Source organism: Lissotriton helveticus, chromosome 8 (genome assembly GCF_964261635.1).
Source record: "Lissotriton helveticus chromosome 8, aLisHel1.1, whole genome shotgun sequence".
Classification (NCBI taxonomy): domain Eukaryota; kingdom Metazoa; phylum Chordata; class Amphibia; order Caudata; family Salamandridae; genus Lissotriton; species Lissotriton helveticus.
In genome coordinates, this window is record NC_136069.1 from 346,463,199 (window position 1) to 346,486,915 (window position 23,717).

Here is a 23,717-nt window from a genome sequence, read left to right on the forward strand (position 1 = left end):
GGCTCCTGTGGATAGGAACGTGGCCCGATGCCATTGCCTTGTCCCGGGCGACCCCCTCTTTCTCTCCCAACACCCCACCCCTGAGAGCTTGGTTGTCCAAGCCTCGACGTCCCAAAGCACCTTCCCTACTGCACCTCAAGATAGGGAATCCAAGAGACTGGAACACTCTGTGTGGGAAACGGTGGCGCAGGTGTTGCCTCAGTGTCCGGAGGAGGCCCGGACAGTGCTCTCTAAAGCTATTGCTGAAGGGAGAGATGCGGCAAAGTTCACAATACTATGTGGCCTTGACACCGCCGAATCGCTGGGCAGAGCGATTTCCGCAACAGTGGTGCTCCGCCGCCACACCTGGCTGAGGACTACTGGCTTCTAGGGGGATGTCCAGAACACCCTGGACATGCCCTTTTTGGCATTCGCCTTTTTAGCAACAAGGCAGATAGTGCGTTGGAGCATTTTAAGGACTCGTGGGCTACGGCCAAGTCCTTGGGTCTTTCAGCCACTCTCCCTCCTCCACCTTCTGCTTTTCGCTCCTTTTGTGGCCACGGAAGGGGTTCCCTAACACGCTCGCTTCAGAACCACAGGCTGCAGCAGCAACAGTCTCAGCGCGGCCGCGGACTTGGTACCCGCAGAGGCGGGTCAGGGTGCCAGCGGGTGGGTCAGTCCACCTCCACCCCGGCCACCACTGCCTCCAAACCTTCCTAGGCCATTTTTTTTAAGGCACATCAAACGCCAGTGGGTTGCAGGATTCACCATCACCTCCCCCACTGGCGCACCATCACTACAGACAGGTGGGTTTTACAAATAGTCCGAAGGGGCTACTCCCTGCCCTTCCAGACTACCCCACCAGCCATGCCACCCCAGTACCACTGCATGTCGGGGGAACACTTAGCACTTCTTCAACAGGAAGTTGTGGCCCCCTTGGCCAAGGGGGCCATCGAGCGAGTTCCTGCACCAGAAGTAGGTCGTGGTTGTTAATCCCACTACTTTCTGGTGCCTAAGAAGGACAAGGGCCTATGTCCTGTCTTAGACCTCTAGAACGTCAATCGCTTCCTCTGGAAGGAGATGTTCAAGATGTTAACTCTGGCTCAGGTCTTGTCTGCCCTTGACCCTGGAGACTGGATAGTAGCGTCGGATCTGCAGGACGCATATTTCCATATTCACGTCCTGCAGGCCCACTGGCGTTACCTGCGGTTTACAGTAGGCCACAAGCACTTTGTTTACTGTGCTCCCCTTTGCCCTTACCAGAGCCCCTCGGGTGTTCACGAAAGTGATGGCGGTGGTCGCAGCTCATCTGCGCAGATCAGGGGTTGCAGTCTTCCCCTATCTCGATGACTGACTGCTGAATGTGGGATCACCCCAGGCAGTTGTCTCCCACCTCCAGACTGCGGCACAACCTCCTGCATTTGCTGGGCTTCTCCATCAATGTGCCGAAGTCGCACCTGATTCCCTCTCAGAAGCTCCTCTTCAACGGAGCAGTTCTGGATACGACGCTCTTTTGGGTCTATCCTCCTGAACGAGGAGTCTGGATATTCAGGCTCTGATTCCGATCTTCCGGCCTCTACTCTGGGTTTCGGTCAGTCTAACCCTGAGGCTCCTGGGCCTCATGGCCTCCTGCATCCTGCTGGTCAATCATGCCAGATGGCATATGCGGGCTCTGCAGTGGGACCTGAACTTCCAGTGGGCGCAGCATCAGGGGAACCTGTCCGAGTCCGTCCAGATCTCGGAGGGCACTGGAAGACTTTTACAGTGGTGGCTCACAAACCGGCATTGGGTCAATGGCAGATCCCTCTCCCTTCCCCAACCGGAGCACACAGTGGTGATGGATGCGTCCCTCTAGGGATGGGGCGGTCACATGGTAGAGGCGGAGAGCAGAGGCCTCTGTTCTCCGGCGGAGTCCCGGATCCATATCATCCTTCTGGGGCTTCAGGCGTTCCGGCTTGCACTGAAGGCATTCCTTCCCTCTGTCAAGGGGAGAGTAGTGCAGGTGTTTACGGACAACACCACTGCCATGTGGTACTGCAACAAAGGGCGGGGAGGGGTAGTGGAGCCTGTGTCAGGAGGCTCTGCGCTTCTGGACATGGCTGGAACATCAGGGCATTTTCCTGGTGGGTCAACACCTGGCAGGTTCACTCAGCCGCAAGTGCATGATGGATCACTAATGGCGTCTTCACTCGGAGGTGGTGCAAGGTCTCTTTCAGCAGTGGGGAGAGCCTTGGTTAGATCTATTCGCCACCGAAGAGCAAGCGCAATGTCAGCAGTTCTGCGTGTTGGAATTTCCAAGGCGGCACTCGCTCGGCGACGCTTTTTGTCGAGAGTGGAGTTGCTGTCTGTTGTACGCCTTTCCGCCTATACCACTTCTGCCCAGAGAGCTGAAGATCAGGCGCGACCGGGCCTAAGTCATTCTTGTGGCTCTGGACCGATCCGACTGCCTCTTCGGGAGGATCTTCTGTCGCAGCAGCAGGGGACGGTCCTCCACCCGAACCTGTCCAGTCTCCACCTCCTTGCTTGGAGATTGAGCGGCGGCAGTTGATTCCTTTTGACTTGCCTCCTGAAGTTTGTAATTTTATTCTGACACCTGCAGGTGGAACAAATGTGTGGCATGGTGCACAACCAAGGCTGTGGATCCCCTTTCTGCCCCTCTTCAAATAGTTCTTTTGTTTCTTCTTTCTTTGGCCCAGCAGGACTCTACTCTGGGCACTTTCAAGGGCTACCTTTCTGCTATTTCGGCCTTTCTCAGGCTTCCTGATCAGTCCTCTCTCTTCAGGTCCCCTGTTGTAAATGGATTCCTCAAAGGCATTACTCACCTTTTCCCTCCTATTCCTTTTGTGATGCCACAGTGGGACTTGAATCTGGTTCTTGCATACTTGATGTGCGTTCCCTTTGAGCATCTTTACAACTGTGCTCTACGTCTCTTGACTCTAAAGACTGCTTTCCTGTTTGCCATCACCTCTGCTTGGCGAGTGGGTGAGCTCCAGCCATCCGGACAATGTTGTGATCAAAACCCGCCCATCCTTTCTATCAAAAGTTGTCACTGCTTTTCGCATTGGGCAGACCATCACTTTGCCCACCTTCTTTCCACCTCCGCATCCTTCTCTTCAGGAAGAGAGGCTTCACCGTCAGGACCCAAAACGTGCTTTCTGAAGAGAGGCTTCACCGTCAGGACCCAAAACGTGCTTTCTTCTTTTATCTCAATCGCACACAGCAGTTCCGGGTGGATTACCAGCTCTTTATGGGCTACGTTGGCGCCAAGAAAGGTCCAGCCATACACAAGCGGATTATCTCCTGGTGGGTCATCATGTGTATAAAAGCCTGTTACTCTTTGGCTAAAAAGTAGCCTCCTTTGGGGTTGCGCGCCCATTCCACCAGGGCGATAGCTGCCACTACGGCGTTGGGACGTGGTGTCCCCTTACATGACATCTGTCAGGCAGCTACGTCGGCCTCCCTGCACACTTTTACTAAGCATTACTGCCTGGACAGCCAAGTCCGGAGAGATGGCTTCTTTAGCCGTTCTGTTCTTCAGGATTTCCTGGTGTGATCTTGGTTCGCAGACCCACCACCGGGGTTGGTATTGCTGGGGTATCTATTCTAAGGTAAGGAGTTTATCACTATGTGTTTCTTTCAGATGAACAAGTTACTTACCTTCGGTAACGATATATCTGTAAGAAACATTAGTAGTGATAGATTCCTTACCGTCCCATCGGTCCTCCCCGTTCTGCAAACTGATTTCTGGGGTTATGGTCATCCGTTTCAGGGCCCTAGTTTCAATGCACTAGTGGTCAGTATCTTGCATGACTCTGCGTTCCTGGTGCGGAAAGTCGTGTACAGAACTGACATCTAAGGAGCTGCTGCGACGTCATCTCGCGACCACGACCCCAACGACGGACGCGGAGCCGCACAACGCCACCTTCCAACGCGCAGGGGTACTGCTGACGAAAACTTTCCGGATCCAGTCTGATGCCTGGGGGTAATTCTAAGGTAAGGAATCTATCACTACTAATGTTTCTTACAGATATATTGTTACCAAAGGTAAGTAACTTGTTCTTTAGTACAGAGAGACTTTTTTCTACAGCACTCAATTGGCTTAGTCTGCTGTGAGGAAACTGAAGAAGTAGAAACACCACTGCTTTCAGAGTTTTGAATCGGGTAAGATCCACTTCCAGGTCTCCCTTGTCGCTCTTTCACTTTTGTTTCCATGGTTCCAGGCACCTTGTATTTGTGGTAGGGTGGTAAGCCTATTTGGTCCTTCCTCACCACCACCCACTTATTCGAGCTTTTTAACTGACTTTTGTTTCGGAAATGAAAAAATGTGCCCTTGTTGCTTCACTGAATATCCACTAATATTATATAAAGATCACGCCATCTAGGTTTAGGCAAGCAGGTTCTTTAATCGGACCACCTCACATCCACCAGCTATAGGATCTTCGCTCAACTGCCAGATCTGGAACTTTACTCACATCAGCTCAATGGACATGGAATGCAGCCCAACAGTTTGTGACAGCATTGTATAAGAGGAACTGTCTAGAAGATACCAAACACCTTCTTCTCCCAACAATACAACCAATAAAAAACTTAGCTAAACTACAAATTCTAAACATCCAAACTTACAAAAATGTAAAATACATTGTACTGTTTCAAAAAAGGAAACCGGGCAATACAAAAACAAAATATTTCAGTTCCAAAAGTGCAAACTAGACATTTTGTAAGAGGAAAAATAAAACAACAAAGTAAAGGAAATGCAATGACTAAGAAAATGCATCATGGCACAGAAATGACTACAAACTCACTTACTGAAAGATGATTACCCTTTGAATGCCACCCCCTTGTTCAGGTTCCAGAACCTCCCATCTTGTACCTTCACAGCATTGTGATATCTTTTCACCATTTTGAAGAGACCCAATAATTTTGACACACAGCTAGTTTTCACTGAATTCTTTAGCAATACTTGGTCACCAACATGTGCGAGGTAAGCCTAGACTGGTGCACTATTTTGAACTCCTAGAGCATACTGAATATCAAATGCATAATCCTGCAACCCACCAACCCATCGGCGTATTCACATGGAAATGGCATCAAGTCCTTTCTTTAACAATACTTCCACTGATGGCTTCTGGTCTGTCATTATCATAAAAAACTTTCCCCACAAGAAATTCCTACATTTTTTGATGGCCCAGAAGACACAACTCTTCTTTTTCAGTTGAGGAGTAATTTGCTTCAGCTCCTCGCAATGATGTAGAGATGTGATCTATTGTCTTAAATCACATCTTTCTCGCTTTGCATTAACATAAACCTAAAGTACTGGCATCTGTCAATACAATGCATTTTTTTAGATGGGTTGAAAAATTGTAAATTCTTAGTTCGCATCAGACTCTCCTTGACATTCACAAATTCTCTTTCACATTCTTCCTCCCACTTGAACTCCTTTCCTTTATTAAGTAACTGTCTCATTTTGTATGTTTTTACAAATGTGGCATGAAACTCAACCATGCATAAAAAGCACACAAGTTTGTTCTTTTTACTTGGACTGCAAAGAGTCTGGATATTGGAAACCAAATCTTTCTTGGAAGACATGCCTTCATGATTGGTACAGAGTCCCAAATATTTAATTTCCTTCATGCTAAACTTGCATTTACTCATCTTAAGCATTAGACCATTCTTACTGAGTGTCTCCAGCACCTTGTTTTAACCTGCCATCATACCCTTCTTGTGACTCTTCATAAATTAGAATGATGTCCTGGAAGTATTTTACTCCTTCCATGTCGCCAAACAATTTATACATCACCGTCTGGAAAAACTGCTGCTGCAGACAGCAGACCCAACGTTATCCTCACAAACCAGAACATTCCAAAAAAGGGTGATTTAAAGTACTAAGGTCTTTAGGTTCCAAGTGCAATCTAATCTGGTGATATGCATCAGTGAGATCCAGAGTTATGAAGAATTTGGCACCATGCAATAAAAAAACAATTCAGTGATATTGGGCAAAGGAAAACGATTTATTACTGCAAAATTGTTCTGAGGTCTTAAGTCAATACAATCTTTTTTCGACGGACTGTTTCCAAGCCACCAAAATTGGGGCAACCCACTCTAAAATTTTGACAGGTACAATTATTACTTAAGTACATAGTCTCTTCAGTTCAGATTCAACTGTATTTCTCATAGATCTAAGTACCACTCTCACTTTGTGCACAACAGGCAAAGATTCTTTTTTGAGGCTTATTTGAAGCACATAACCTTTCAAGCAACTTCTTCCCCACAAAACACTTATGGGAACTTCTCAACAAATCCAGGTTGAGTTCCCATTTGAAGAATCCTTTGTACTTTCTTACCCTCAACTTCATTAATTTAATCTTTCCTGAGTCTAACGGGGGGAGAGGCATTAGGATCTAACAAAATTCCTAGCTCTTTCTGGTGAGGCCAACTGAGTACACTGTCTCCTTTAACAGGAACATACACTTTTCCCTTAATCTTACTATTCAGAATTTTTTATTTTTGTCTCAAAAAACCTTTAATTTTAAGAGTTGTCCATCATAACCACCAGGAATGATGTCCGATACCACACCCCTCAACTCTTTTTCAAACACTTCATTTGACACAAGTGAGCAGAGCCGAATCTACCAGGGCTTTTACAGACAAATATTGATTGCAATAACATATTTAGGGTGTTACTCAGCTACAGTAGACATTGACGAGATAATATCATCTAGGACGTCTTTAGGTTCAGAGGAAATTAGCCCACACTTTCTCTTTTCCCATATAGTCTTCCCTGTTGACAGACCTCACCTCTATTTCTAAGCCTACATTTTGCAATACCCCACATTCATTTAAACGTTTGCTTCAGGTGTACTTTGAGAGATCCTGTGATTTATCATGTGCCTTTTGTGTGCAGCTCTTGAACCACCGTGTTTTTGTTCCTTTGTTGACTATTGTGCGTCCTTTATACTTTTTGTCTCTGTAATTTGAATTTGGAAGCATTATTAGCGCTGTGCAAAGTGATTCTTTGATATTCCTTATTAAATGTTAAACGTTAGAAGCAAAGCAGCACCTTCGAATTGTATAAGATATTACACCTCTGGCAAAGATGAACACGCATTTGCAATGCAATAGGTGTCTCGCATTTACATGCGTTTGAGCTATTGGCAATGTAAATGACACTGCCTTTTATTTATGCTTTGGTTTTTAAAATATAAATAAAAGGCATTGTCATTTACAATGCTAATAGCTTAAACTCTCAGAAATGCGAGACCTATTGCATTCCAAATGCTTGTTATTTTTTTGTTGCTGATTAAACCCTTGCAGGCCACCTTCAATGTTAGCCTAAGTGACTAGCGAAGCACTGCTTCTCAGAACACGCGTTCAGCCTTTTCGGCAGTAGTTTCTGTGAGTCTTTGAACATGCGTACATAAACTAGAGCTGATCTCCACTCCACAGTTACTGTTAATTTAACGGCCCTCCAACACACGGTACTATTATGCTTTACTTCCTTGCCATAAGCTGTTTGTAATATTATAGTCTACTTTGTCTATAGGCCGGGTATGAGATCAGCTTCTGAGGCTTGAGAGAACGTCACTCCTACCAGCATCGGGGAGGTGTATGGCTTTCTGAGGTGCTCAGTCATCGCCATTGTAAAGATCACGCCATCCAGGTTTAGGTATGCAGGCTCTATATTCGGAGCACCTCACATCCACCAGCTACAGGATCTTGGCTCAACTGTCAGTCCTGGAACTCAGATTACCTGAATGGACCTGGAATGCAGCCCAACATTCTGTTGCAGCATTCTATAATTAGAGGGACCATCTAGAAGACACCACACTAGTTATTTGGTGTCCTTTTCTTACCAACTTATGCTTCTTCGAATGTACAGCGCACATGCGACATGTACATTGACCTTATAGTTGTCATCACCTGGATGTCGGTTGAATTATCTCTATTTGATGGGGCAGTGAGGGTTAACTCCGTTCTCCTCCAGATAGGTTCCACCAAATTGATATTGAACTGTTCTTTGCCAAAGGCGGGATTGCAAGCACAATGTTATGTAAATTTATTCCTACCTTGGAAGGCAAATCCAGATTTTCTGTATGCATGTTTGTCAGTGAGCAGGTAAAGTAAGCCAGAGCAATCGTTAGATTATGAAGAGTCGTTCAAAAAATGGATAGACAGTAAAGAATCGATTCTGATACTCATCTTCTGCACAAAGCCTTCCATAATTCTGGCTTCCCTTAAAGGAGCTCAGAAAACTGATCATGTCCCCCAGGGTTGAAGTGAATCTCACGCATATAGTCTATGAATATGGAGGTTTCGTTTGTTAACCACCCACTTGATTATGTCACACATGTAAAAGTGTAGCGTTTGACTAACCAGTGTGATGCTCATCTCAGTTCTGTAAAGCATCTGGTTTCTAGTCTTGCTCACCTATGTCTATAGAAGTGTTTGACCATTTATTTATCTAGAGGGATTTTGTAAAATGCTGCATGTCACTATTTGTTACTTAAGACCACTGATGAATATGTAGTGCCTTCACTTTAAAGTGTTCACTGCTTCCATAAAGAATGGTGGGACGTAGTGTAGAAGAAAAAAGAAAATTGTTGCAATTTGATTGACCTCAAGTTCCTTTTTCAGATGTTTTGCAAGCACCTCCATAACTTTTCTCATGGTGGAGTATAGGGCTAGGGATGCTGAACATTTTTTATGGTTAGTTTTAATTGTAAAACACCTGTGGTGTGGGGCAAGAAGGATGTTACTTGATTGCAGTCTCTCTTGGTTGGTAACGTCCAGGTATTATTCGTAAAGTGACTACTTGATGCAGTAACATTTGAATATACATCACTCCCATTCAAGAATTAGAAGGCCTGGAGTGGATTTCATGTTCACTTTGGGACATCTCTTTGCATTTGAGGGTCATTCTCAATATGCAAAAGCTGAAATTTGGCCCAGTAACATGTCTGGTTTTTATTTTGGGAAGCGCCCTGGTTGGAAACAATTTTGGCGCTCTCCCTCCTGCTGGTGAATAAAGTGAGACGGAAAGGGTTTCTCTTTTGTGTTCACAGGAACATACCTTGTCGATTCTATCAGAGCAGTGATTGACCCCCTGAACACAAACATCTCAGTTCCTCCCCAAACTCTTGTCAATCACCCACAGCTCATTTCCTTAATCCTATTCCCCTGTTGTTGGAGTGGCTTTGTTAATGCGTGCAGGCATGGGGTAGGAGGTCAATAGGAGGGGGAAGGAAGTGGGCTGACAGTGTGGTATTACCACCACCTTGACGTGTTGCAAAGTGATTAAAAGCAGTTTAAAATGAGCCACTACTGGCTATGTACAATGATGGTCTAGAAAGGGAGATCCTGCCCCTCGACCAGAGGGTGGCGACCATAGTGGCGATTCCGAAACCGGACAAACCACTTGCAGAATGCACTTCATACCGCCCGATATCGCTCATTAACGCGGAGGCTAAAATTCTTGCAAATCTATTGGCCAACAGACTGATGCCCCACCTAATCCACCCGGATCAATCCGGGTTTATGCCACATAGGAGCATGGCTTTAACCCTCAGAAGGGTGCACGGAGCGTTAGCTCGAGCCCATCTGCTGACTGAACCAGCAGCCATCCTTTCATTAGACGCCAGGATGGCGTTTGACATGGTGGAATGGCAATATCTCTTTGCGGTGTTGGCTCACATGGGTTTTGGCCCCAAGTTTATTTCATGGATACGGCTCTTGTACGCTAGCCCGGTGGCGCATGTAACCGCGAACGGGCATATCTCCCGCGAGATACCACTAGCTAGAGGGACGAGACAGGGGTGCCCACTCTCGCCTTTATTATTCGCCCTGGTCCTGGAACCACTGGCCGCCGCGATCCGGGCTTCCCCGCTCTTAAGGGGGATATGCTGGGGAGAAGGCTGGGAGGATCGAGTCTCCCTTTATGCGGACGACATGCTAATTTATTTGTCGGACCCAGAGAAGAGTATACCGATACTCCTGTTGCTGTGTGATGAACATGGCCGAACATCCGGATATACGATTAACTGGTCAAAGTCCATTATCTACGAGCTAAGGGGTCCATTGCCGACTTTTCCCGCGGATTGTCCACTGACGGTAGCGGGCTCCTCCTTTAAATACCTGGGGATCCATGTCACCCGTGATGACCGGGTCTTTTATGAACTGAACTTGTTACCAGCTATAGTTCGACTGAAGGCTGACGTGAAACATTGGAAAGCGCTCCCGCTGACGATGCTAGGGAGGGTAGCGCTGTTTAAAATGATGGCGCTGCCACGGTTCCTCTATGTATTAGAAAACACACCGGTTATGGTATCGCCCGAATACTTCCGAAAGGTGACGGCTGAGATAACTGGATTGCTGTGGGGTGATCGTCCAGCTCGCATAGCAAACGTGAAGCTAGTTCGGGACTGGTACGATGGCGGGATAGCCCTGCCCAATGTGCAAATGTATTATTGGGCGGCACAACTTAAAGTTATAAACCAGTGGCTCCATGCCCCGCAAGATGAACCGGCTTATTTAGCGGATAGAGCGCAACTGGGCACTCAGTCTATTGGCCCCGCTGTACCATAAAGGTGCCGCGGCAAAACTAATAGGCCCAACCAGACACACGGTAGCGCTTTGGCATAGAGCACAAACACGACTCAAATGGGGTGGTGTGATAACTAAACTTACACCCTTGTGGGACACCAAGGCCTTAGGACAATTAAGGCATAGCAAAGGATTCACGCAATGGGATACCATAGGAATCTCCACGGTAGGTGATATGTGGACAAAGGAAGGGGTGATCCTGTTCGAGCGCCTCCAACAACAATACCACCTGGGCCCTAACGAAACCTATCGCTATATACAAATACGGCATGCACTGATGACGGCCATTGAGATAGGTACGGAGGTACCGGAATCGTCACTGCTGGAAGACCGCCTGTTAACTGATTACATGGAGACTAGTGCCACTTCCCTAACCTACCGGAAACTAATAAATAACTTACCAGACCCATTACTTAAATTGCGAGAAAAATGGGAGGGCGAACTGGGGGCAATGGACGACACAGACTGGAACGCGGCGCTGGCATCCCCCAAAGAGGCGGGTATTTCCTCGAGATTCCGACTGGTGCAATTTAAAATACTGCACCGAGTTTATTTTACAAGGACTGCGCTACACAAACTGCATAGGGCTGACCATCCATATTGTCTCCGACGTTGTGGGGAGGAGGGTACTCTGCTACACACACTTTGGGAGTGTCCGATCATTGCTGACTACTGGCGACAAGTGCTGCGTACCATTTCCCAAACTCTAGAGGTCTCCCTTACACCCGACCCGCTCATGTGTCTGTTAAACGTATGGGGACCGAATGATTTGACACGCCAGGGGCAGCAATGGGCTACTGTGGGGATAATGGTAGCCAAACGGGATATAGCACAGAAATGGGGGGCGATGGAAACGCCAACTCTGGCGCAGTGGTGCAGAAATATGGACATGCTTCTAGTGATTGACTCACCTGGAAGTTGTGGAGGCTGTCATCCGACCCTGTGCTCTCGGGTCCAACTCTGCTGGGCTGCCCCCTGTTGCCGCTGCCTCTCGCCGCACCCGCTCCGCGGGTGCCGCTTCGCGGCTTGAAGGAGGGAGAGGCGAAAACCAAGCGCTGTCACTGGGAGGCGCCTGGACTGACCATCTTGTCGGCGCTAAGCAGGGACTCGGAAGACCAGGAGTCCCTGCTTCCCCAGCTGCACAGGCGGACGCGCCCACAACCAGACACGCCCCCGCCTGCAACGCCCCTTATTTTAAGAACAGCTCGACGCTCAGCGGGACGCGAGCGGGACGCCGAGCGAAGCCCGGGCAAAGGGCGGGCCGTCTGTGGCCGTCCGGGGCAGGAGGAGGCAGGGCAGGGCCACCCCCCTTACACCCACCGTACAGGTTTTAGGTTGTGGTGCTTCACTGTGGGGCCGGAACCCAGCATGTCAACACGTTCCGGTAAGTCCTTGAGGGGTGGCGGTGAAAGTGCCCCTGGGGGCACTATGTTCGGCTCTATGGACAAATTCCTCACTAGGGTGGCGGCTGTCATCGACAATGAACTCGCCATATCAGAACGGCGCCTCTCTTTTGACTTTCCTCCTTCCAAAAGCCCATCTCCAGCAATAGTGTTGTCCGCACAAAACTCCATTTCCCCTGCACTCTTGCCTGGGGACCTACCTGGGGATTCTTACATTGTGCCATTAGAGGGTGGTACAGATGGGGCGGAAAGCTCGCAGACTTGTAATCACTCCACCAGCCCTTGTGCCGTGCTTACAGAACCCTGCACCGAGTCTTCCATAGCATGTCCACCTGGCATCCAGTCCCAACATTGCTCTGATGCTCCTGCTCTTGACCCACAACCTCCGCCTAAGATTCGAACTACCCAGGGGCTTAACAAAAGGAAGGGGAAAAGGGCAATTAACATTCGAAAGGGCTGTCCATCCTCGCTCACTAAGCACGCCAGGCACCCGCCCCAGAGGGGTCTTTCCCCCCCGGGCGCCGTAGGACCTGTATCTTCAGGGATTCCCATTACCGCTCCAATTGTAGCTGACACAGTATTAGCTTCCCTGCTGGTCCCATCAGCGCCTGACCTAGCCAATGTGGGTCCCTCTCTGGAGTCGATCGAGAAGCTGGTCAGGTCTCTTTTGGTACCACTTACTGACCAAGTCAAGAGGTTGGGGGATAGGCTTGACTGCTTTGAACAGGCAACCAGGGATAATTTTTTTTCCCTGAAAACCCTGTTCAAACTTCAGCCAAAGCTCAGTGAGGATAAGACAGACAGGATAGATAAGAACACTAGGATAGAGGTTCCAGTGAGACCCCCCTCAGGAGAACAGTTGCCGCAGCCGCCCAAGCGACCAGTCTCTGGGAATACTATCTCGGTTGCCCCTCAGGATGGCCCTAGGCAGACAAGGCCGAATGTCTCCACCCATGCTGCCCAAGTGCATGCTATCCCTTCCCCAGTAGTAACAACCTCGGCGCCTATTCAAGGCCTAAGGCAACATCAGAAGGGAGGGACGGGCCCAACTTCGCAACCTGGGGCCGCTTCACCTGTTACAACTGGCGGCATAGCATCAATCCCTAAGGCCATACCCATTCCTGTCCCACCTATAAACCCTCCTCCTTCAGGTTTTCCTCAGAATATCAGACGAAAGTGTCCCCCAGTTAACCTCCCCCCTGAGTGCCACCCGTATGTTGCTATCCTCACCAAAGTCCCCCCTATCAGGAGTACCCAGCAGGAAAACCATCAGGCACTTAAGAATAAGGTCATCCACTGGCTGAAAGCCAACAGGCCCTTGCCTCCGGGAGTGGATGGTATAATTCTTGGTGTACGCAGGGTGGGATGGATTGGAAACAGGAAAAAATCTCTTGAAGGGGATTGTGTGGTGGTAAATTTCCAAGATGCCAGGGTTGCCCATCTGATATGCTCCCAAGGACAACCCACGGTTGGAACGGGTATCGACGTAGTCGACTTATCATTCTTTTACCCCCGGTCCATTACGACCACTTCCTCCTCTCACCTTGGACAACCCACCTACATTAGCAGTCCTGGGGGCCAATTCCCTGTGGAGAATATCGTCCACAGCCACTCTGCCCCGGGAGTTTTTCCTCAGCGGCTTCTCCTAGCTCCAGTGATACCGAACTGGGGATCTTGGGGTTGCTGACTCTGTGATATTCCCGGGGAGGTCCCAGTGGCTTCGAGCCACGCTGTTGAGCCAACACCTTACCTTAAAACCAATAGCTTCTCGTCCTCATCTCAAATTCAGGCTACAGCCGAGCTTGTAGAAGAGCAAGGGGAGACCGGGGCATCTTTTAACCTTCTGGCTAGCCTCCCTGGTGTGGGTGTTGTGGACTTACCGCTCCCTGTCGAGGATTGTAGCATTGCGGCTGTGACGGACCCCCCGATTAGGGTTTTCAGCTGGAATGTGGCGGGCCTCGAGAGGAAGCTAGCGCTGCCGGACTGGAACGAGCTTGTGGAGCAATACTCCATATGCCTGTTTCAAGAAACCTGGAGTCGGGTGCCCCTACACAAGGTGGGATATTCCACCCACTTTTTGCCGGCAGTATATAGTGCAACTGGTAGGGGCCGCCCTTCGGGTGGCCTACTAATCTGGGTGGCCTCAGAACTTAACTGCAGGGTGGTGGAGCGGGACACCAATTGCCCGGATCTCCTTAATATATTGCTGAGAAATTCCCAGGGCCGAGTCATCTTAAACATTTTTAACATCTACGCCCGAGGCACAAAGGGGGGCAGAGAATCCCCAGTAATAGCCTGTCTGGAAGCCCAGCTCCGCTCATCTCCACATAGGTCTTGTACCTTGTTGGCGGGTGACCTGAACTGCACTTTTGAGCCCCTGGACCTTGAAATCCCAACAGAGCAAGAGGAATACGATTGTGGGTGGGGGATTCCGCCCCTCGAGCTTAGTCCTATTAAAAAGTGGACAGAAGTGGCCCTCCAGATCAACTCACTAGCTATGGAGTTTGGTCTCAGGGCTGCCAATGGCAGGACAAGGTCCGACAAAGCAGGGGCCCACACCTACAACAGGCCAGGGCACATGTCACGGATTGACTATTTTCTCCTTGACATTCACCTGTGGAGCATGGTGGAGGACATGGTGATTGTACCATCGGTTAAGAGTGATCACAATCTCCTGTCCCTCACCTTGTCCTACAGGTGTCTTAATAGCACCGCGAGTAGATTTTCTAGTAACCCCGCCCCGGACCTGTCAGTGGTTACAAACTGTGGACGACGGCTAAAGTGGGCGAAGCTGGCACTTTCAGAGGAGAAAACTTCTGCCATTAGGCAGCTCCTTGCCTCGGCCCTAGTCAATCTCGACCCCCAAGATGAAGGGCTGATGGAGGTGGCACCCAGGTAATGTGTCATAACTCAGGCTATTAGTGACCTCTTTGTAGTTCCAGCTAATTCGAGTAGAAGGAAACCAGGCTCACGATCGGGACAGGGCTGGTACAATCAGAAGTGTAGGGAGGCGAAGTCACTTCTCATTGAGGCAGTCAAGTCCAAATTACCGTCCATGGCTAGGGAGGCAAGAAGATACTATGCACTCTGCCAAAAAAATGCTAGGATGGAGTGGGAGGATAATTTCTGGCAGGACCTCCTGGCTGCCAGCCGTGGGAAAGATGCCAAAGGTTTTTGGGACATGGTGGGCAAAAGGAACCGTCCTGACGATACCCGGAGGACCTGTACCATCAATGCCCAGACTTGGTTCTCCCACTTCCAAAAACTTTATTCTGCTGTTGAAGGCCCACTTAACGATTCTTTTAACCTCCCACCCTTTACCCTAGTTCGTGACCTGGAACTTTTTTCTGTTTTGGATGTAACAAAGCAGATTAAAACCCTGGTTCCATTGAAAGCAGCTGGTCCTGATGGCCTACCAGGCGATATCCTCCGCGCTTATCCGGAAGAATGGGGGGTACTAATCTCTGCACTCCTCAACGCAATTATTGGGGGAGGCCCTGTGCCTGACTCCTGGAGAGGTGCGGAGGTGGTCCCCATCTACAAAAAGGGCAGTCGGGACCTACCCGGGAATTATAGGCCTATAAGCCTAATAGATTCAAGCCAGAAATTGGCGGGGAAAGCCATCTTGGGGAGGATCTCCCAATGGGTGGACGATAATCACATCCTGTCCGATATGCAAGCTGGGTTCCGTTCAGGTACAGGAACTATCGAACAGGTCTTCAGGCTCTTGTTATTATACTGGAAGGTGGTGGTGCTGGGCAAAGGCAGTCTTTATTTGGCCTTTATTGACCTTAAGACTGCCTTTGACCTGGTACCTAGGGAGGAACTCTGGAGGGTGCTTTACGGTTTAGGGATGCCCCCGTATATACTTAACCTCCTTATCAACCTGCACACCAACACCTATGCCCAGGTTAGATGGGGGTTGAACGGGGAAAAGACCGATAAGATCAGGGTCGAGAGGGGAGTAAGGCAGGGCTGCGTTCTTGCCCCTACCCTATTCTCCCTCTACATTAACGGGGTGGTAGATCACCTACTGGGCGAACCAGCTGACGCTCCCACCCTGGGAGGAGTAAAAATTCCAACTTTGTTGTTTGCCGACGACACCCTCCTCATCTCTAAAACCCCCCAAGGTCTCCAGACACTGCTGAACCGCTTTCAGGACTTCTGTACCACTAAGGGCCTTGTCATCAACGTAGATAAGACTAAGTACCTGGTTATGCATCCACCTCGCAAACTTGGCCGCCCTCCCATTCTGAACTCCATACCTCTAGAAAGAGTGGCAGAATTTGATTACCTGGGAATTCGACTGAACGACGCGATGAGCTGGTCTGCCCACATTGACAAAATGACATTGGCCCACAAAAGGGTGGGGGGCGCTCTTCTTAAGGAGTTCAACAACTCTTCAAAACATTGTGTTGCCCCTCTACTTGAGATATACAAAGCACGTGCGGTCCCTGCGTCACTTTATGGAGCGGAACTGTGGGGCTTGGGCAAAGTTGACTCACTGAGCAAGGCTGAAAATAAATTCATCAAGGATCTCCTTGCCATTCCATCGAGTAGCCCGACCATCCCAGTGCTCATGGACACTGGCTGCAAAGCCATAAGGGACCAGGCTCGGCTTCGACCCCTTTTGCTTTGGGCACGTTTGTGGAGGGTCCCGGAGCTAAAATCCTATGCCAATGGTCTGGCAGAGGTGATGCACTCTGACGGTTGGCGTAGAATCAAATGGCTGAAGGACATAAAACACCTTTTAGGGGACCTAGGCCTGGACTCTTGCTGGCATAGCCACTCCGCTCCTCCGAAGGAGACTTTAAAAAAACTTTTTTGGGAGTGGGTTTGTGTGAAGCGCTTGAGAAGCCAGCAGCACTGCAAAACCACCGCAGCTTTTCTGCTGTTAAAAGACGCTGTCATGTATGAGCCGTACATGGACATAATATCAGTTGCTATGGATAGGTCCTTGTACATTAAATTTCGGTTAGGAACCCTACCCTTGGCCGACTTTTGCTCGAGGTGGAATAAATCCCAGACTATATCATGCTTCTGTGCTCTTTGTCGTGACAAGCCTGAGACGGTGCCACATTTTCTTTTTGAATGCCCGGACTATGGTCGCCCCAGATCACGGTGGCTTGGTCCCATCTGCAGAGAACTGGGTACTCGTCAGCACTCCGTTGCACTCCGGATTCTTTTAACCAACACAGCCCCTCCCATTGTTTGTGCTGTTGCTAAGTTTTTAAAATGGGCTTGGTTGATTAGAATTAGAAGACTGTCCATATCAATTTAATTCTTTTTTTTATCTAATTTATGCCGACCTAATGTGTTTTATTCTTATACTAAATGTACAGTCTTACTTTTTTCGACATGCTGTTTTTATCTTTTGTATTGCTTTTATGATATGTGCATATCGAAATAAAGCATCAACCAAAGTGATTGAAAGAGCAGTTTACAAAATGAGAGCTAACCCTCAAAAATGGAATAAGATATGGATGCCTTGGAATAGTTACCGAGGGGACATATGTGAGCCCTTACCGGAGGAGGATGTTGATAGCTCGGGGGATGAAGAAAACGTAGACTAGAGACAGCTCAGAGTGGCTGGTCATGCAGAAATGTTGTTACTGTGGGCCTGATAGATGAGCCACCTCCCTCACCTGTGAAGCCCTGGGGATTAACGGACTTGGGTTGTGTGTATGGGTTGCTCTACCAATCTGCAAGATGGGAAGGGGGCACGTTTAAAATATGTCACCTGCCGAACCTACTGAGTCACATGTTTGTTTATGGTTATAAAATGTAAAAGAAAGACGCACACGGATCTCTTCGAGAATGAGAAATGGACTTTCTGCTACACTGTCATTAACAGGTTGTTGGCCGAGATTGTCAGATGGGACGATTGTTTGCTTACTTTTGACAAGTATTGAAGTATATGGCAGCCGGCCTCAGGGTTGTAGGCAAATGCTGTGTATGTGCTGCAGACCTCAATAAACGTCTTTACCAAAAAAAAAGCAGTTTAAAATTAATCACTGGAGCCACTGCTGCATGCATGACTTTAATACAGACTGCTCTGTGGGCCCCCTCTGTAGGTTGGAGCCCCGGGTGTTAGCCCAGCACCCCATGGCAAAGGCTGGCCCTGCCCATAACCTTGTTATTGCACTGTTTTTCTTACACACCTTCTCAGTATATCTACATTTTTGTTTGTTTGCAGATGGATTTCCATAAAATGAGTGCTGTGTGAATTCCATTGTCAAAGCTGATGGTGAAAGAAGTGCAGAAATGAAGAAGTTTTTCCTCGTAGAGCCCGTGGTGGTGCTCTACTGCTTCGCTTCGTACCTAACCTTCCCACTGCTGCAGCAGTATGTCTATCGGCGGGTATGGCAAGAAACCACCAACTCCAGTTTTGGACAAAACCAGACTTCTAATGAATGTGAGAGCAACAAATCCAGCCCTTTCTATATAGATCAAAAGGTAAGACGTATATAGATGAATATATGTATGTGTCGGCTCCACTGGATGCCATTGAAGGATGTGTAGGCACTTGCTTTAGTAAGTTAACTGCATCAGTTATTATAACCAAAGTACCTTGATGCCATAGATGAAGATTAACAGAGGAATACAATTTATGTTTAAAGAACTGTAACTTTTAGTAAAATTGATTCCTTCCACATAGTGAGGGCAAATGTGTTCAAGGGTGTAGTGGCGGTGATGGCGAAAATTTGGCCCCCATTTCTAAAACACCTGGTTGTTGATGGTTCAAACCCAGTTGCTTGCCAGGACCTGTAGTACAGCCATATGACCGATATCAGTGCTCTTTTAGAAGTGTCAGTGAAATTTGGCTGCCCAATCTGATTTTATGTGGGGCAACTTTGTACACACTAGTCAGAGCATTATTTGTTGATACACTTGCAGCCATTGCTGAGATCTGAGTTTTTAAGATGTAGTCAGTAAGAATTTGGGGTACTAGTTGAGGGGGATAAGTACCCACCTCAAGAAATAATCACAGTAGTTGTCTGGATGAACCACTAAAGTCACTAAATAAATCTGAGCTCAACACCTTCGGTAGCAATGGCACAGAGCAGACAGGCTTAACTTAGAGGCAATGTGTAAAGTAAGTACTGATAAAACACAAAAAGCCTAAAGTAGGGGGCCACCAGTGACTGTAGATCAAAAAACCTTTTGTAGGATTCCCATCAAAGACTTGTGATGATCAATATTATCATTTGGTCGTCCTTAGGGTCGTGTGTCTCTGGATCATTGAGACAAAGATCGTACCCTATGGTGGATAAGGGTTCCGACCTGCAATCACTGTTGGACCAAGTGGTATTGATCAGATGGAATCTGGTGCAGTGCAGAAAATAAAAGTGGTGAATTAAAATAGGATAGAGAACCTAAAGAGGAAATTTTAATAGGGAAGGTCTCTTCCTGTTAAAACCAAGAACAGCGCAATGTCATAGCAGTTTAAACAAATATCTGCATGGGGGCCAACATGTTTCAGCCTAATGGGAAAAGAGACCCAGGCTTTCTTTAGGGCCTCTGTTCTAAATAGAAATGCTACTGCATAGGGTGCTAATAATGTGCCAAACAATAACTATTGTGATTGTTACTCTATAACAGCAAAGGATATATTTTCCAACGTCTGTTAAGTCTCCTCGGTGACACCTGGTGTATTCGTTACATCCAGAGTGTCCGGGGAACAGACCTCACCTCTCCTGGACCTGGCTCAGGACGTGTGAGACCCCGCTCTGTCCGTCGTTGCCTCTGGCCGGCACTGAGTCAGGGGGAGGCCTCCAACCTAGGCTGGTCTATAAATATCCCTCAGGCCCTCCACTAACGTATTGTTATTTGTAAAGTAAGTACTAACACAGTCTAAAGTCAACATGCAAAACGAATCCGAAAAATAGAGTAGAATTTATTAAACAAAATGACACAAATCCAATAAGGGATCCAGGAGATAGGGATTTTTAAAGTTTTAAGTAGAACTAGTGCCAATAAGCACAAAGTACCTATTGTAGTCAATGGTCACAGTAACCTGGCATTTGATGCTGACCATGGTGGAACATGGGTCGGATACACTAGTCTGGTTCATCCTGGTCAAACATTTTCTCCCCTGACTTTAGTCTTTTAAGTCCCAGTCCACCACATGAGTACACATCTAAAGCCCCCAGGACCTTAGGGGAGGCATTTAGAGAATCACAGGGTGGCAGGCAGAGTGCAGTCCAGGTCCAGTTGCCACTGATCAGCTAGGCAGTTGCAAAAAAGGAGCTTGTGGTTTCCCTAAAGCTTAAATAGAAGTTCATCCTTTTGGCGCTTGCAGTCCACCTCTTTTTCCTGGGTACAAGACCGAGCAGGACCAGTCCTCAAGGACTCTTGAGTAATGCAGATTCAGTCCAGTCCTCTTCTGATCTTCTCAGGTCCCGGAGGTTTCTGAAGTGGTTGCCTGGAGATGCCACATTTTTGCAGAGTGAATCTTTCTGGATTCACTATGCTGTGCATATTCCGCTGGTGGTTGGGTCCGGAATCGTAGTCTTCTTCTTTTTTTTTTTTTTTTTTTTTGTCGTAGCCCAGGTGGGCGTCGACGTCCCACCATTTGGTGTACCTTCGGTGATGTCGGCGTGCTTCCGGCGGAAGCTACCACCCTTGGGCGCCATCTTCAGATTCTTTTTTCCGCCGTTGGGTCTGGATCGTCGCGTGAAGCTCCAGAAGTTTTGGAGGAGGAAAGAAGAAAATACAGCAAAAATTCACAGGTGAAGACCTAAGAACATCGACAAAGAGGACCTTTAGAGAGGAGACGACGAAGAAAGGAGAGAACTTCGAAATCTTCGACCTCCTTGAAGGAATGCGCACACAGGGGGCCCCCTGAGCGCAGGGATGTACAAGACGCCGTTTAAATTCTGCAAGAACTGCCACAACAAGTTCGCACAGAAGGACCAGCACCCAGTCTGCAACCTCTGCCTGCCAATCGACCACGAAAGCAGAGACTGCAACGCCTGCTCCGTCTTCAAGCCGAAGACACTCCGAATTCGAGAAGGACAGAGGACAGCTCACCACACGATGCAGGGCAAGGGCCAAGCCCCGACGCTCTATGAACTTGGCCTCTCCACCGACGATGAGGACAACATCGCCGAAGGACCAGATGACTTCACGGTCGCTGAGACCGATAAGAGTACGCCTGATAAGGTAGGAGAGTCTACGACCCCGAAAACTCCCACAGGGCCTCGAAAACCGTAGACAGACTCTCGAAAGTCAGAGTACAGAGCCTCGAAAGGAGCAACGGCGCCGAGCAAATCGACGACCGAAGCTGCATCCTCCGAAAAAGAGCTCAGCGGATCCTCTGAGAAGGACTCCCGGAGGCAGAAGACCAGCAAAAAGCAAAGGTTATCGAAGCAAGCCCCCGAAAAAGGGCCTTCGACTTCGACGTCGAAAGAAAAAGAGCCGAAGAAAGCTTCGACGTCGACGACGCCGCCGAAAAGGGCGGCCGAAACGCTCGACGACGAACAGGCCGCAGAAATGCAGAGAAAAAAGAGAAGGCTCGAGGCCGAAATGGAGAACATCCTTCAGAGAAAGAAGGACTTCGACGAAAAAATGAAAAGTTACAAGATTCCCCCGAAGCCGGCACCGACCGTCGCTAAGGTACAGGAGCTCGAAGAGTTCGACATCGAAGAGCCGCCGAAAACTCCGGAACCTTCGGAGCACGAAGAGGAGGAGGACCTCTACTACACAGAGGGGGATTACGGGGAACAGTAGTCAAGCTACGGTTCAGGTTCCTCGACGGCCCAAGACCAGGAATGGCAGGACATCGAGGCCGAAAACCCAGAGGAGGCGGTAGAAACATAACCTTCGAGGCCTTCGCCACCGGATGACATTGGGGCATACAATGAGGTGGTAAGAAAGGCAGCAACAGCTTATGGAATTAAGCTGGAAGAGGAGAAGCCAAAAGCAGACTTCCTGCTCGAGACACTGCTCCCCATACAGACAAGGAGCCAGTTCCTGCCCATGCTCAAGAGTATCACGGCCCAGGGAAAGGAGGCCTTCAAGGACCCGGCTACATGCAGATCTGAAACGCCGAGGACCGAGAAGAAGTACAAATTCTCCTCCGAAGACCCAGCTTACATCAAGGGTTCCGTCACAGCGGATTCTATCATCGCTGCAACGGCCAGGAAAAGGGCAAACGTCCCAACAACGTCCGGACCCCCACCTGACAAAGAAAGCAGGAGGATGGACCTAACGGGCAGGAAGATTGAAAGGAACGCTGCAACGCACTGGCGGATGGCGAATTCCAAAGCCCTCCTGAATAGGCATCAAAACCAGCACTGGGAGGAGATGGGACAGTTGATCAAGCACCTCCCGGAACAATAACGTGACAGAGGAGCACACCTGGTAGAGGAAGGGAAGAGCATCGCCAACTCATGCCTGAAGACAGCCTTGGACGGGGCGGACACATCCAGCAGACTGATGGCTATAGGCATCACTGAAAGAAGGCAAGCATGGCTCAGGATCTCAGGATTCAAGGCTGAAGTCCAGAACAACATCCTGAACACACCCTTCAGCGGTGAAACATTGTTCGGAGCCCCAGTTGATGATAAGCTCACCCAACTGAAGAAGGACAATGAGACGGCAAGGTCCATGGGAGCCCTGCGGTTCAGAGGGATGAGAAGGGGCACTCCGTCGCGGAGGCCGAACGGCAGAGGTGGAAGCCAGCGAGGAGATTCTCACCAGAGTTTCCACCAGGGGCAACAGAGTGACAGCCAAGGCCACCAGGGGCAGCAGAGGCAAAACTGGAACTACCAAGGCAGGGGCCAGTCCTTTCGATCGAGAGGAAATGGACGGGGCCAGAGAAGAAGAGGCGGTGAACAGCCCCCCTCGAAGTGACCTCACACGAGAAAAGGTGCTCTACCACCCACACCCTCCGGGGGAGGAGCACGGGAAAACAAAGAGGAGAGGGCTACACGGACAAGACACAAAGGAACATGCAACTCCGGTAGGAGGAAGAGAAGTGGATACTCAATATTATGCAGTTCGGGTACTGCATAGAGTTGGAATAAAGGCCACCAAACAGAAAACCAAAGAAAAGACCGCACTCAGGAAGAGAGCTGCAACTTCTGCAAGAGGTAGCCCAAGAACTCCTCCTCAAAGCGGCCATAGAAAGGGTCCCCTTCAAAGAACGGAACATGGGAGTGTACTCAAACTACTTCCTAGTGCCAAAGGTGGACGAAAGCCTAAGACCCATCCTGGACCTACGGTTCCTGAACAAATACGTCAAAACTCAAAAATTCAAAATGACGTCCCTACAAGAGGTCATTCCTCAGATAAAAGCAGGGGACTTCTTGTCCACCATAGGCCTCAAAGATGCATACCTGCACATCCCCATGAACAAGCAGCACAAGCACATGCTAAGGTTCACAGTAAACAAGGATCACTACCAATTCACGACCCTAGCTTTCGGCCTAAAGTCCGCACCAAGGGTGTTCACCAAATGCCTTGCGGCAGTGGCCGCACACCTAAGGAGAAAGGGGATACACGTGTACCCCTAGCTCGACGACTGGCTGGTGAAGGCAAACTGCTACAGGACATGCAAAGAGCATGCAGAACAGGTGACAAGAACGCTAGCAAACCTGGGTTTCTCCATACACTGGGGCAAAAGCTCGATGGAACCAGAGCAAGTGAAGATCTTCCTGGGAGCCCAGATCGACACCATACAATGCAGAGTCTTACCGAGCGAAAAGAGAACGCTCAGCCTACTGAGGGAGAAAC

At 48.8% G+C, this 23,717-nt stretch overlaps 1 protein-coding gene across 1 annotated transcript in view; it reads left to right on the plus strand.

Annotated features, from left to right (window-relative positions):
* The window catches only part of LOC144772670 (lysosomal proton-coupled steroid conjugate and bile acid symporter SLC46A3-like), a 210,686-nt gene that overhangs the window by 57,216 nt on the left and 129,753 nt on the right, over window positions 1-23,717 (plus strand). The window contains exon 2 of the mRNA XM_078657129.1: window positions 18,175-18,434. Coding sequence (XP_078513255.1) covers window positions 18,243-18,434 — 192 coding nt within the window. The 5' untranslated portion in view covers window positions 18,175-18,242. The remainder of the gene's footprint in view (window positions 1-18,174; window positions 18,435-23,717) is intronic.